At 52.6% G+C, this 14,417-nt stretch overlaps 1 protein-coding gene across 2 annotated transcripts in view; it reads left to right on the top strand.

The window, feature by feature from the left end:
- The window catches only part of KLF13 (KLF transcription factor 13), a 51,507-nt gene extending 38,524 nt beyond the window's left edge, over window positions 1-12,983 (top strand). Inside the window, exon 2 of one of the 2 annotated variants that reach the window (XR_006887435.1) lies at window positions 6,868-6,989. Coding sequence is in view for 1 of the 2 variants with exons in the window: in XM_046652449.1 (XP_046508405.1) it covers window positions 6,868-7,157 (290 nt within the window). In the remaining variant the exon portion in view is untranslated. Of the gene's footprint in view, window positions 1-6,867 lie in introns of both variants that reach the window. The other variant, XM_046652449.1, reaches the window with a different exon arrangement.
- Window positions 12,984-14,417: the final 1,434 nt, after the last annotated feature.

Raw genomic sequence — 14,417 nt, 5'->3', positions numbered from 1 at the left:
CGCCCTTTGGACAGGAGGGCGGAGCGGGAGGGAGTCTCACCTCCGCCCCAGTCTGAGCTCAAGGTTTGAGCTGGAAGATGGGCGTGAGCCCGGCTGCACTTGCAGGGGCGCGGCAGAGGGGGACAAGGGGGCAGGGCCCCGGGGTGGGCGCTGAGTCGGGGGCTAGGTGGAAGGAGTGCCCCTGCACTCCCCACGCGGCCACTCATGGCTTCTCGGAGGGAACACGCTGTCCCGCCCCGGCCTGGAGATTGGGCAAGAGCAGCGTGTGGGACGCCCTGTTCCTTGATAAGATGAGGCAATCGCTCTCGGCCGCCTCGCTGCGGCGCCAGGGAACATTTATGTAACCTGCGCCCCGCGCGCCCTAGGCCCTGGCGCCCCCGCTGCCTGGCTACCCCATCACGGCGCGCCAGCGCCCCCAGCCACCTCCCCTCGTTGCGCACCCGTGCCCCGTACCCCCAGCCCCCCACTCGCGCGCCTGCGCCCCGTACCCCCAGCCGTCCCCTCACGCGCCTGCGCCCCATACCCCCAGCCACCTCCCCTCGCTGCGCGCCCCACGCCCCGTACCCCCAGGCCCCGACTCGCGCACCCCCGCCCCGTACCCTCAGCCACTTCCCCTTGCTGCGCGCCGGTGCCCCGTAACCCTAGCCCCCGCCTCGCTGTGCGCCCCCGCCCCCGTACTCCCAGCCACCAACCTGCAGCCCTCACCCCTTCGGCCCAACACCGGCAGCCCCCATGCCAGCCCTCCCCGCGCAAGGGCTAGCCCCTCCCCAGCTCCCCACTGTGACTCTGGCCCTCCCTCAGCCTCCCCCTTCCCCCGCCCCCTACGCCCAGCACCCTGCAAGACTTGACCTCAACCCTTTTCCTCTCACCCTGCCTCCCCGTCTCAAGGCCCTTTCACCATCCTGTCCCACACCCCCTCCTGCACACACCCAGCCACAGCCCCCTGCAGCCCTCCCTCCTCCTGAAAGTGTGGCAGCCCAACCAGAGTGGGCCCATCCCAGGCTTAGGCTTCAGAATGCTGCAGGAGAGCTGAGCTCCCTTCAGGGTTCTGGAATCTGGAATCAGGTTTCCCCTCCTGAGAGGGCCAGTGTCACTGCTGAGCTGGACTGAGCACACTCTCCTTGTGGCTGCCCTGTGGTACTATTGCAGTATCCTTGCCACATGCCCAGGAGGAGGCAGATGCAGAATTTGAGGCCAGCAAGAAGGAAACTCAGATTTGTTTAGTCCAGTGGGCTGACTCTCTGTAGGGTCCAGACCTGCTAGTCTCCCCACCCCACTGTGGGTGCATGCCCCATGTACTCCCTCAGCCCCACACCACCCTGGGGTCAGTCCCTAGAAGAGCAGTTTTCAAAGTGAGGCCCAGGGACACCTGTAGGTACCTTCCATGGGGCCAAGAGGTTAAAACTATTTCATAATAATAACATTATTTGTCCCTCATTCTCTCAAAAGAGTACAATGGAGCATTCCAGAGGCTACATGATGTGTGTTGACATGACACCCTCTGACAGCTATTGTGATGTGTGCTTGAGTTTCAATTGTTTTCACTTTTAATTTCTAATATGACAAATATCAATGGACATGACACATATAAACAAATGGTCTTTGGGTTCCTCACTACAAGCGTGAGAGGTGCTGTCCCTGAGGACTCTTTCCCTCACCTGTTCTCCATTCTTTTTTTGGAGGAAAACTAGCCCTGAGCTAACTACTGCCAATCCTCCTCTTTTGCTGAGGAAGCCTGGCCCTGAGCTAACATCCGTGCCCATCTCCTTCTACTTTATATGTGGGACTCCTGCCACAGCATGGCGTGCCAAGCAGTGCCATGTCCGCAGCTGGGATCTGAACTGGCGAACCCTGGGCAGCCGAGAAGCCGAACGTGTGAACTTAACCCCTGCACCACCAGGCCGGCCTCTGTTCTCCATTCTTCTGGCTGCTCCTGGTCAGCTTCCTGGGTGTGCTTGAATGTCACCACCCAGAGGCCAGCCCAGCCAGACCACGGTTCTGCTCTTTGCCAGCATGAATTATAACTTTTAAATATTTTATCTATTGTGGGCCACGGCTGTCTCCTCTCCTGGAAAAGGCTGACAGAGATATAGAGAATGAAGCAGGGAGGGCCCTATCTGTCTGCATCACAACTGCGTCCCCAGGCCCAGGCACTGGGTTTGTGCTCAATGAAAGCGTCGAGCTTATGATGCCCAGACAGGCCAAGAGCTGTGTGCTAACTGAGTCATGATGCTAGACTTTACCCCCTTTGGTCACTCCAGGCTGCTGAGTACCAGTGTTCCATCCCATTCATGTTGCAGTTCTCTGTGGTCCCACATCACATAGCCCATCTATAATTACACCCACTTCACGTGCCTCTCAGAATTGCAAGTCCCCACCGAGGGCCCAGGGCTTATTAAAAAGCAAGGGTGAGGGGCTGGCCCTGTGGCCGTGTGGTTAAGTTTGCACACTCCGCTGCAGGCAGCCCAGTGTTTCGTTGGTTCGGATCCTGGGCTCGGACGTGGCACTGCTCATCAAGCCACGCTGAGGCGGGATCCCGTGTGCCACAACTAGAGGGACCCACAACGAAGAATGTACAGCTATGTGCTGGGGGGCTTTGGGGAGAAAAATGAAAATAAAATTAAATTAAAAAAAATTTAAATAAAGCAAGGGTGAATCTGAATTTAGGTTTGTTTTTTTTCCCCCTCACAGACCCAGATCTGAGAAGACCTGGTTCATAAGAATAATGGATCAGCACAACAATAATAGCTAACATTTCAGGAGTAAGCATTTGGCATGTGCCAGGCACAATGCCAATGGTTGTGTGTGACCCCATGGAATCAGCATGTGGACCCCACTATGAGAATAGGACAGTGTGTTCGTTTCCAGTGGCTTTTGTAACAAATTCCCACAAACTGAGTGGCTTAAAACAACATAAATGTACTCTCTCACTGTTTTGGAGGGCACAAGGCAGAAATCAAGGTGTTGGCAGCTTTAGTTCCTTCTAGAGCCTCGGGGAGAATCCATTTCATGCTTCTCTCTAAGCTTCTGGTGTCTGCCTGCAAGCCTTAGAGTTCCTTGGCTTGTAGACATACCACTCCAGTCTCTTCCTTGGTTGTCACATGACCTTCTCTTATCTGTGACGTTTCTCCTTTTCTTCTCAAGATCCTTACCTTAATTACAACTGAAAAGACCCTTTTTTCAAATAAGGTCACATTCACAGGTTCCAGGGATCAGGACTGAGACATATCTTTTCTTTCTTTCTTTCTTTTCTTTTTTTTGGTGAGGAAAGTTCGCCCTGAGCTAAAATCTGTTGCCAATATTCCTCTTTTTCTTGAAGAAGATGTCCTGAGCTAACATCTGTGCCAGTCTTCCTCTATTTTATATGTCGGACACTGTCACGGCATGGCTTGATGAGCAGTGTAGGTCTGTGCCCAGGATCCAAACCTGCGAACCCTGGGCCGCTGAAGCGGGGAGCGCAAACTTAACCAGTGTGCCACGGGGCTGGCCCCATGGACATATCTTCTGAGGGGCCACTGTTTACGTTATTACGGACAATGAGTCTTTTCTTCTTTGAGGCCACACCATCAGTACACCAAGGAGACTGGATCTGAGCCTCATCCATCAGCCTTGATGCACCAAGTTCTTGAGCTCAGCAACCAGTCACACAAAATAATACCATTCTCTTTAATGCTGGACCTTTCTAGGTATTTAATGACAAATGTGGGTGTGAATCTCCTAGTGTGGAATTGGCATGCTGTGTTTCTCAAACTTTTTTGTTGACAAGATTTTTTTCCCTGGAACTGATTATCAATTTATTCAGTTATAACATTGCTTTGAATATGGTTTGGGAAATGTTGGACTAGATATTTAAAGAATTATACTTAAACATTTCCTTTTATCATTGTCAAATAAATAAATGCATATTATTTTTTAAAAAGACACATAACACAGAAGAGCTTATCACAAAAAAAATTCTCTTCCCAAGCCAGCCTCACTCCCCAGAGACCAGCACTCCTCTGATTTTAGTTATGTTGGTGGTTGCTACCATAAACAATATGATTTTATTGCTCTTTCTTGATTTATCAAATTTAGATACTATCTGTTAAATCCCTGCCATGAAATTTAAGGATTTACCTATTTCCATCCCTCTCCTAACCTCCACCTGAATTGATGGATATATTCATAATTTTTTAAAATTATCCTTATAACTTTAATCTCATTTAGAGATTTCGTTTGCATGTATGTGTTCCTTTCTCTTAAATCCACATTCTCTACTGGGGCCGTGAGTCACTTGTATGGGCTCTGTCTATAAGATTGATTCTAAATGCTGACAGCTAGTGCTAGGGTTCACACGATCATGATTGTGTTAAGATTGCTTCCCTGTGTGAGTGCCTGTGCTGGGATTTCATTCCCTTTTGCCGCCTGATGGGGTTGTTGTGAAGGATAAATAATATACCACAGAAAAAGCCTCTACAACAGTGCTTGGCTCAGAGCTCTTCCCTGATTGCTCATAATCATGTGGCATTTTAGTTTGGTTCTAATTTAGATCACAGTTTTCTTGCATGTCTACTATTTTCCTGGAGTTTCTAATTGCCTCGCCTTTTTTTTTTTTTTTTTTTTTCTTAACCAAAGAATAGTATGTGCCTTCACCGTGTCCTGAAGTTTATTCACCCTCTTGATCATACTCTCTGACGCATAGAACTCTTTTTCTTCTTGGAAGTATCCCCTGTGAGTCCTGGCCCACTGCTCCCATGGCCCCCCAGGTCTCTGCCTCACTTTTGTCTTGAAACGCCCCTTCGTTGTCCACTCACTTCCCTGACTTCTCAGTTTTTTCTTGTTCTTGCTGGAGTGTGAGAGGTAAACTTGGAAGGCCCTGTTCCTCTGTTGTCTAGCATCCACTGTGACTTAGGAGAAATCTGGTGTCTGTCCCAGCCTTGTTCCCTCATGGATGGCCTGGTGTTTGTTTCTCCTCTCTCTCTCTCTCTCTCTCCCTCAATTAAGTTTTGTGATCTCTTTTTACCCAGTGTTCTGACATTGCAGAAATTCTCGCAGCAGGAGCCTTTACTCACTACCCTGCCCCGCTCTGTGCCACTCCTTTCCATGTTAGTCTCCTGTCTCCTCCTTCTTCCTTTTTAACTCTGTCAGATACTATTCTATTGTTTCTTTGGTAATTTCCTCTCCTCTATTTTTTCTGTTCTTTTACTCATTGCCTTCTGTTAGTTAGATGTTGCACCCCCAGAATTGATTCCCTGAGACTCTGAACTTTTAGCTCCTACTGTTTGTAACTGTCAGATAGGTTTGGGAAATGATAGTTTGCTGTCCTGTTTGATTTCAAATACCCACGCACACACCCGCTTCTCCCCAAAACATGAAATCAATAAGGAGAGCAAATACAGCCACACACAGCCCTCAGCTGCAGCATTACTAGGAGACCGAGAACGCTGTGACATTCACATATTTTCTAGAGCTGTTTTTTTGTTCTATTTTTCTGGGTTATTTCCTTGAGGATATTTCCAGCTTGTCTATGGAATTTTTATTTGAGCAATACTACTCTCGATTTTTAAGCACTATTTTTTGTTTTCTGAACTTTCTTTTTGTGGTATCCTGTTTATGCATAAAATTTTGTCTAAAATATCTCTGAGAATACTAATGAGAATTTTTAGGTTAGCATTCTCTTCTGTTTCCTGGCTTTGCTCTTTTTCCTCTGGGGTCGGTGGTTTCATTGCTCTTGGCCTTTCCCTTTCATGCCACTTGTTTCCTGGGCCATCTGGCCTTCCTTGGGTGTCTGTTTATATTTAAAGTTGATGGGCTCATTTGGGGTGGGTAGTGTGGATGTCCTCTGCTAGGCACTGGTGGGCCAGCTTCAAGGACTGGCTCTCTGTTTTAGGGCCCGAGTAGGGGAGGGAAAGGGAGACACAGGGCAAGAGGAGCAGCTGTGTGGCCACCCCCCAGTGCCAGAAGGGCTGCATTCTGGGGTGCTAGAACCCTCTGCTGTTTCTTCTTGAGCAGTGGATGTCATTTTCTGTGGTTCAGTTTGTCTGGGTAAATGCTGGCCTGCCCCTTGCTCTGAGCAAGAGATGGAAGAGATGGAGCAGGGTCTGGACTGTAGCTGACCTTCATTACCTCCCTCTCACAGGGTGTTCTGGGCAGGCACCCTTGTCTGTCACCATGCTTGGGTCTTCAGGAGCCTGTTGCTGTCTGACAGCTGCTGGCTGTCACCGGTTTGCCACATTGGAACTTCTCTGTGAGAAGGAGCAGCAGACTCTAGATGGAGCCTGCCGAGGTGAACCAGACATCTCGGTCATAGACTCTGAGGGCCTGGAAATTGCCCGGTCTGACCCCCTCATGTTATAGATGAGGAGACCGAGGAGGGTCAGAATGGTGGCAGGGCGCTCTGTTTGGGGAATTGTCTCAGGGCCCTGCAGGGGTGCAGGGCTCTGGAGTGTGGCTCCATTGGGGTTCGCATGAGGCGGCTGGACTCCCTCCACCCCTTCTTCCTGGCTTCCCATCTTAGAGCCTGAGCACAGGCCTATGCTCCTCAGAGCCCTGGGGAAGGTGGCCCTGCACAGGCTGTTGGGTGGCACGCTCTGCTGTGTATTTAGGGGAGCCACTGTCAGGGGCCCCGGGCCCTGCTGCCACAGCACCTGAGATGCTGCCATTTCATCCTGGGATATGCCAGCTTACCTCCCAGGGTGTGGGCGGGAGGGCACTGGCACGCGCACCTTTGCCCTCATGGATTTGTGGAAGAGGCTGGTGAAGGCAGGGCACAGAGGGAGGGGATGCACCCAGGGGTGGGAATGGTGAGGCTGCGGAGGAGCAGGTCTGGGGACACAGGAGAGGCTGTGGGCTGCCCTGAGACTGACGCTCCATCCATGTCGCCCGCAGGTGAGCGTCCATTCGCCTGCAGCTGGCAGGACTGCAACAAGAAGTTCGCGCGTTCCGACGAGCTGGCGCGGCACTACCGCACGCACACGGGCGAGAAGAAGTTCAGCTGCCCCATCTGCGAGAAGCGCTTCATGCGCAGCGACCACCTGACGAAGCACGCGCGCCGCCACGCCAACTTCCACCCGGGCATGCTGCAGCGGCGCGGCGGGGGCTCGCGGACCGGCTCGCTCAGCGACTACAGCCGCTCCGACGCCAGCAGCCCCACCATCAGCCCGGCCAGCTCGCCCTGAGCGGGGCCGCCGCCGGGCCTGCGCAGCAGCCCAGCCCGCCCGGCCCGCGAGCCGGCCCGGCCCACGACAGCCATGAGCAGATGCTCTCACTCCCTCTGTGATTCCGTGTCTTTTCCTTTTGTAATAAGAAAGAAGAGAGAACTTTATGAAGTCAACAAAAAACAAAATTTTCTTCACCTCAGGTGTTAAAGTTAATTTGTAAAAAAACAACAAAAAAAATTTCAAAAAACACCATCCACAGATTGCACAATAGACATGCCCACGAAGGTGAGATTCGCGGTGTTGAACCCCCTTTCTCAGGGATGGACATGTTCCACGAGGTCAGTGCGGACACCCCTTTCTTCCTGCCGCCTTACTCTGTACATAGATTTGCACTCTGGAGGTTTCTGGTAGGTTCTAGAACACACTGGGACAAAGCAGGCAGAGCAGCGCAGGCGGAGCGCAGCACTTGGCAGGCCTGTGGGGCGGCCCCTCATCACTTGGGAGCAGGCATGTCACTGACATTTGCTTCCAGGGCCTGTTCCTAAGCAGGGGCCCCCCGTCACCCTCATCCTGCCCACCCACCCAGCCTGCAGCCCCTGCCCCGCACCCCAGCCAGGCCGAGGACACCAGTGTTCAGGGGGTTGCCTTAAGCCATGTGGGGCAAAGGGGCATTCCACCCCAGGGCTGTCCGCTGTCTCCCTGCCTCCAGGAGCCTCTCCCTGGGCGTCCCAGAGCACTGGGAGCAGAGGGGCAGGCCCTGGTGGGCAGAATACTGCACAGCCCACAGGGTCCGGCCACACCCGCCGGCCTGGGACCTGCCCGAGGTCTGTGCCCTGTACAGGGATGCCTCTACCCGGGGTCCCTGCAGAAGGCACATGGGACCTTTCACTATTTCACCATGTTCTCTGACTGGAAAACGAGCCTGAGAAATCTGATCTTCTGCAAAAAAGTCTGCAAGTGTCGCTGGTGCGTTCAGTTCCTGAGTTCTCCTGGCGGCCCTGCCCTGAGACTCCTCTGTTTGAAGTGGTGGGGGAGGTTGTGGGCCGCCTTGCTAGAGCTCTGTGTATGGGGCCCTGCATGTGGCCGCAGTCGGTACTTCGCAGAGACTGTTCTGTAGCGAGAGGGCAGAGCATTGTGACTTGGAACTTTTGGGAGTGGTGAGGCAGATGGTATGGGAAATGCCGTTGGAGAACGTGCATTCTGCTTTCTCCCCAGGGAACACCAGACGGAGAGTTTTGGGAAATGCTGTTCTCAGACCCATCGTGTGCCCAGCTCAGAATTAGCGAACCTCCAGCTTCTCTGCAAGCTTTGCATCCCTGACTCCTCCCTTTCCCTCCTGTTTCTCCCCACCTGCCCACCCCGGAAGGCCCCAGCCCACACCCTGCCTGTGCAGTGCTGGGGCTGCGGGGCCCCACCACCAGCCTGCTTCTGCTAGGAGAGAAGTAGCAGAGGGCTGGGCATCTTCTCCCAGAGCAGTTTCTCCTGGAGCCCCAACCTGAGCTGGGTTGGGGTTCGAGCCCTGGTGGGTCCATCAGGCTGGGCTCCAATGCTCTCCTCCTCTGCATCCAGCTGGAGCATCCATCCCAGCACTGTTGCCCAAGCACTGCCCTTCCCTTCCTCCCGAGAATTAGGGCCTGTAAATACAGCCCAGGACAGTGTGTGTGTGTGTGTGTGTGTGTGTATGTGTGTGTGTTGGGGCGGGGGTGTGAGTTTGGGGCAAATGTGGGATATCTTTCAGAGACCTCTGCTCATTTTGACGAGGAGGAACGACCCTTGGGACCTCAGAGGGCTGTAGATGAGCTTCCTGGGCCCAGAGTGCCTTGGTGGTGGCCATTCTGCTTCCACCCCCGCCTTTCCATGGTGTGGGGTGCAGCACAGAGAAACCCAGAGACCTAGGCCTGGCTGGTGCCCCCAGCCCCTGGCTGCTGCTTTGGGCTGACTCCAGAGTGGACAGGAGCCCTCTGTCCACAGTGACCACAAGGGTGGCAGTCTCCCGTCTGCAACACTCTGGGTGCCCACTTCTAACTCTACTACATGTCAGCTGGAATTGGCCAATGGTGTGCTGGTAGCTTCTGAGCAGCATGCTAGGTACCAAGTTGGGCAGTAGTCTTGTTCTTGCTGTGGGTGGGAGCTGGGTGGGGACCAGTGGGGAGGGCGGCCTTTCTCTGTTCAGGTGCAGGGCTGGCTGCCCCTGCCACCATGCTCCATTTGGGCTGCATGACAGCCCTGCTTGCATTGGTTCAGGAGAAAGAGCAGAATACGCTGTGGAGCCTTGGGATGAAGAGCACCCTGAGTGCCTGGGGTGAGAGACCTTCATGCCCAGTTCCAGAGCGAGGCCCAGTGGGCCTCAGAGCTCCCTCCCAAAGCCGTGTCTGTGTGAGGTGGAGAAAGCCACACTCTGAATACATTTCATGTCTCAGGAACTCACATTCCAGGTTCGGGAATTTTATTCCAAAGTCCTTTGGTGTGCTCACCGTCCACAGGTCCCCGAAGGCAGGGAGAGGGAGCTGCATGTCTCGGAGGCCACACAGTGCTATCCCTGGAGGAGGCAGGGTCTCCTTGTGATCTGCCCACGGCATCTCGGAAGGAGGGTTTGCAGCCCCACGTCTATCTGCACATAGGAAGGGGGAAAAGGACTCTAAACCCAGTTGTCTTGGAATAAAAGAAGAGCCGGTTTGTTTTAGAGGTGGGATGGGGGGGGGGGGGAGGGAAAGCGGGCGTTTGCTGTTTCCAAAGAGAGCACTTAATTTAATTTTTCCTCTAAATGACCCAGGGCTGTTCCATCTGATAGATGGAAGGGTAACATTGCCTTAAAACAGAAATATGCAGGCATTGGCTATTTTTGGCAAACGAGTGTGTCTTCATTCCCAAAGTAGTTCTTGTCTAATGGTAGGGTGTGGCCCTTCCGCCATGGGCCTGGCCTGTGAGGTGGGACACTGCTTTTCTGACTTAGGGCACCCGGAGGGAATTCCTGCTCCGACTTCTGGACACTCAGCCTGGGGCTCCAGGCAGCAGACTGTCCAGACCCATCTGGGGCTAAAATTCATCTCACCTGAAGGGCAGGAAAGATCTCTGACTCTCAGGCTGGGTTCAAATGGGCTCTCACTAGCACCTCATCATCATGAAATGTGGAATGCACATGGAAGAGGGTGGTGGGCCTCGGAAAGACGCCCTCACTCAGGCCCCCACGGAAAGCAGTTACACGGGAGGACCCTCCTGAAACAGCCTGCATTTTCTTCTAAGATATAGAATGTCTTCCCAGCCTGGGTCTATTTCAGGGTCTTTCATTTTTCTGGTTTAAGGCCATGCTTGCTGGCTTCAGTGTGACTGAGGAACCAACCCATAGGACTCCTAGAAATCATAGTGAAAACTCAAACCTTTATTTTGTAGCAGACTTCAGTTCTCACAGGCTAAGGGGGCAGAGGTCTTAAAGCAAAGGTTGCCTGAGTGAAGGGAGAGTTCCCCTCCAATAAAGCCTAAAAGTATCCCTGGACTCAACCATCAGGAGGCTGGTGTTCGGCTCACATCCCAACCAAGAAATCTCCTCTTTGTGTCAGCCATATTAGGGGAACAGTTCTCAGCTCCCCAAATGCCTACTGAATCTTACAGCCATCCAGAAAGACAGATGGACACAGTCCCTTCCACAAAGGGTCCCGGGGTCCTTTCCTGTCAGGTGCTATGTAGGAACGGGCAGTGATGCCCTTGATGGGAACATGGTCCTGGAGGTAGCCTACCTGTATCCCGCACCCCCACCCAAGGCACTCAAGGTTTGGGACACACACCCTCTTTATTCTGAGGCTATGCATCCGGGCCGGTGCAGGATTCGCCACGGTGCAGCCTCCAGGTGCAAACATCAGTGGCACTGGTGTCCCTAGACCTCACCATGCCCTGGGTCACAGTTCAGATCAGTGAAGGGTGATTCAGAGGTAGGGCAGATAGCCAGGCCATAGGCAGCCCCCAGCCCACTTGTTGAGATGTGCAGAGAGGGCTCATGGCTTTCTGTGGTCCCAAGTGAAATGTGGCAGAACTGAGGTCTCCATTCAAGTCTTCTGCCACCCAGCCCAGAGCCTCCAGGAGACCCAGCCTCCTTTCTTGACAGAAGTAGGTGCTAAGGTGGACTGCACAGGGTCATGGCACTCTCCGGGGACTTCATCCTTGATCTCAGCGAGCAGGAGTGCCACCTAACAGGAAAACATGATCTGAGCAATAGCATCCCCTCATTCTTGACTCCTGGTTTTGGCTGTGTTTACGAGGCTACATGATTATTTTGACTTCTGACAGGTATCACTGATTGTTTTTTCTTTTTTAGCCCATTTTTAAAAGGTCATTCAGTCAAAGGCACAGTGCTAGAAGGTAAGGGTCTGATATATTAGTCACATCACAAGCAGTAAAAAATGCTTTTTGGGTCACCCACATCATTTGCCATCCAAAGATTCCATATGCAATTCTGGTGACCATATTTTCCAAAGCTAAAACTGAGGGTGTGGGCCAATGCTTTTTAAATTCAGGATCACCCTGGGAAGAGCCAGTTCCTATGACTGGTTTTCCTGATTCTGAAGCGAGGTTTCAAAGATTCATCCTAGACACATTCCACAGAATTTTGTACCAGAATTTGGATGCCCAATCCAGCTTACTACTGATAAATACCTGAACATCATTTAGGGAGAAGGCCTTCCTCCATCCCTCGTTGGTTAGGAGAGTTGAATTTGGTGGGAGGTGTGAGCTCAGGGTTCACAAGGGCAGAGGGGCCACGCTTGGTTTCTGCTGACCCCTCCCGCGATGTCAGACTTGCAGTGCAGCCCCCTGGCCCTGCCCATCTTCTCCCCTTCTCATGCAGCTTTAAAACCGTACTACTTTTATTTAAAGATGAACAGGATGGAAGAGAAGTAGCGTCCCCTACGCCGTGCATCATACATTGCCTATGGGGGACACAGAAAGCATGGGGTGGACCGCACGATCGGCTTTCTCCCAGGGCTCAGGGATGTCATCCTATGACCAGTGGACAGGCTGCTACACACTTTCATTTGGAAAGCAAGTATATGAACTGAATGCCTGCAAGGTGACCACAGGTCTGGTTGAAGGCTGTTCCTCTCACTCAGAGCCCAGGGTGGCTCCCTCCCCAGCCCACCCTCCATGTGGAGGGAGTCGGCCACCTCCCAGTATGGCTCAGACACTGCTGGGGTCAGGGGCATCCATTTCCGGGTCAGGGTGCCTGTTCTCTGGGTGTGTGGGTGAGAGATGTCACTCCCCTGGCTTCACCTTGTAGGGTCCCAGTGTGGTGAGGACCCCAGGGCTTGAAGGCCATGGCAGGAGGTTCTCCTGAGCAGCTATACATTGTTAGATGTGGGGCTTGCTGTGGCTCCCACGTGATTGGGAATTGCTTGTGTGGGTGTGTTGGGTGCATGCATTGGGGTCTCAGTCACCCCCAGACCCTCACAAATGACCCCTTCCCCATCCAAAGCCTTTGATGGAGCTTCTCTGGAATCATTTGCCAAAATCCCAAGGCAGAATCCAAGGGTCCAAGACCATTTCCATCAAGCACACATTTTTCCTTTTCTGTAGGAACTTTTTTTTTAAACCAGCACCACACCATGCTTCTGAAAGCCACATTTCATCTTTCCTGGATCACTACAGTGAAGTATTACAGTTGTACAGTTCCCAATCTGGCCTTGGCTTGCTCGGATAAAACTTTGTATGTATTTTGTATGGCATAGATTCTATATTGTAATGATGTCCTATGCAAAAAGAAAAAAATTAACTAAATTGTAAATTTTATTGTTTTAACGTGTATGCATGTTTAGTGACGTTTACATTTTGAAATAAAATTTATGATTCATTATTTTATTTGCCGAGCTGGTTCCTGTGAAGGGCATGCTTTGGGGAGGATCTGGGAGGGGAGGGGAACCAAAAGGGACAAACTCAAGCAGTTGTATGAAACTGGCTGATGGGCAGAAACCAACCTGGAACTTTGCAGGCCCCACAGAGGGAAAGGAGGCTTTGCAGAAGAGCCGTTTGCAGAGAGTGAAGGCTCTTTGGGCTGTCCCCTCCCGCCTAGCCCCGCCCATTTCAGCTTATCACATTCCCACCTCTGGGCCCAAACCTTCTGGCCCTTGCAAAAAGCTCAGCCTCACAGTTCCATCTCCAAGAGCACTAAGGAGAAAGCTGGATTAGCGGGGAGGCAGCAATGGTAGGTTCCCACCCGGCAGTGCTTCTCCCTAGGACTCCCCACAGATAACCTGTGCTTCCTCTCCCTAGCAGCAGCCATCTCTCTCAACCCCAGGCCTCCTCGGAGGTTCTGAAAGTTAGTGCAACCACACTGTCACTCAGCCAGATGCCTGCTCCCCTGCCCTTCTGCCTAGAGTCCAGAAAGCACCCTGTTTGCAGCCACTGAAGTTCCTAAGGTTGCCATGGGAACTGATCTCAAAGCTTGCTGCCGCATGGGCCAGCCCTGCGCTCGGAGGGTCCTGGGGTCTGGCCAGCAGAACTGTTTGTGTTGATACCAGAGCTCATTTAAGCCTCCTGTGATCATCAAGCACCCCTGGCTGCCCCCATAACAGGGCATACCCACACGGGCAGCGGAAAGCCCACAGCCGGCGGAGGAGGTGGGGACGAAAACCAGTCCATGCCCTGTGCCAGCCACAGCACGTGGAAGGAAGGTGCGGTGCCGCCCCTCGTTCACAGCCCCAGCCAGGTGCAGACCCAGGACTGCGTGGGGACTGTACACGATCCTTAGATTACCACCTATTGTTTATAGGGTACATGAAAACCACGAAGAAATGTGAAATAGTAATAACGAAAGGTATTGCTGGTGGTCAAAGACTTTGCCTAAAGAGACACCTACACCGGCAGGCATTTCCTGATAAAAACTTGTTTTCTGTATCAGATTAGGAGCAGGGGGTGTGAAGTGAACACACCCAAGTACATGCTGAACCCTCATGATAACAAGCACGTGTTTTCAAACAAAAGTCTTGTTGGTGCCGAGACATTTGGAGCCCAGTCTTGGTTGGAGTGTTTTCCCAGGACAGCCGTTGTTCTGCCTTCTCGGAAATGGTGCCTTGTCGCTCAGGAACTCCCCAGATAGCGGCGACGCGGATGGATCCGCTTCCATAAATAGTTGTGTTGAGAGAAGCCCGAATGCTTTAAAAATATTGACGGGAAAGAAGCAGGCCCTCGGTGTGAGGTCACTGCTGGGGTTTACAAGAGGCTGCAGGCTCCTGTTGGGGTTCCTTTGCAGAAGCTGGGGGCCCGACATTCAGGGACCCCTCGTCTCAGGCGCCA

This window comes from Equus quagga, chromosome 2, assembly GCF_021613505.1.
Source record: "Equus quagga isolate Etosha38 chromosome 2, UCLA_HA_Equagga_1.0, whole genome shotgun sequence".
NCBI classification, from domain to species: Eukaryota; Metazoa; Chordata; class Mammalia; order Perissodactyla; family Equidae; genus Equus; species Equus quagga.
The sequence above is the reverse complement of the archived record's forward strand: the minus strand, read 5'-3'. Positions and strand labels throughout refer to the sequence as shown.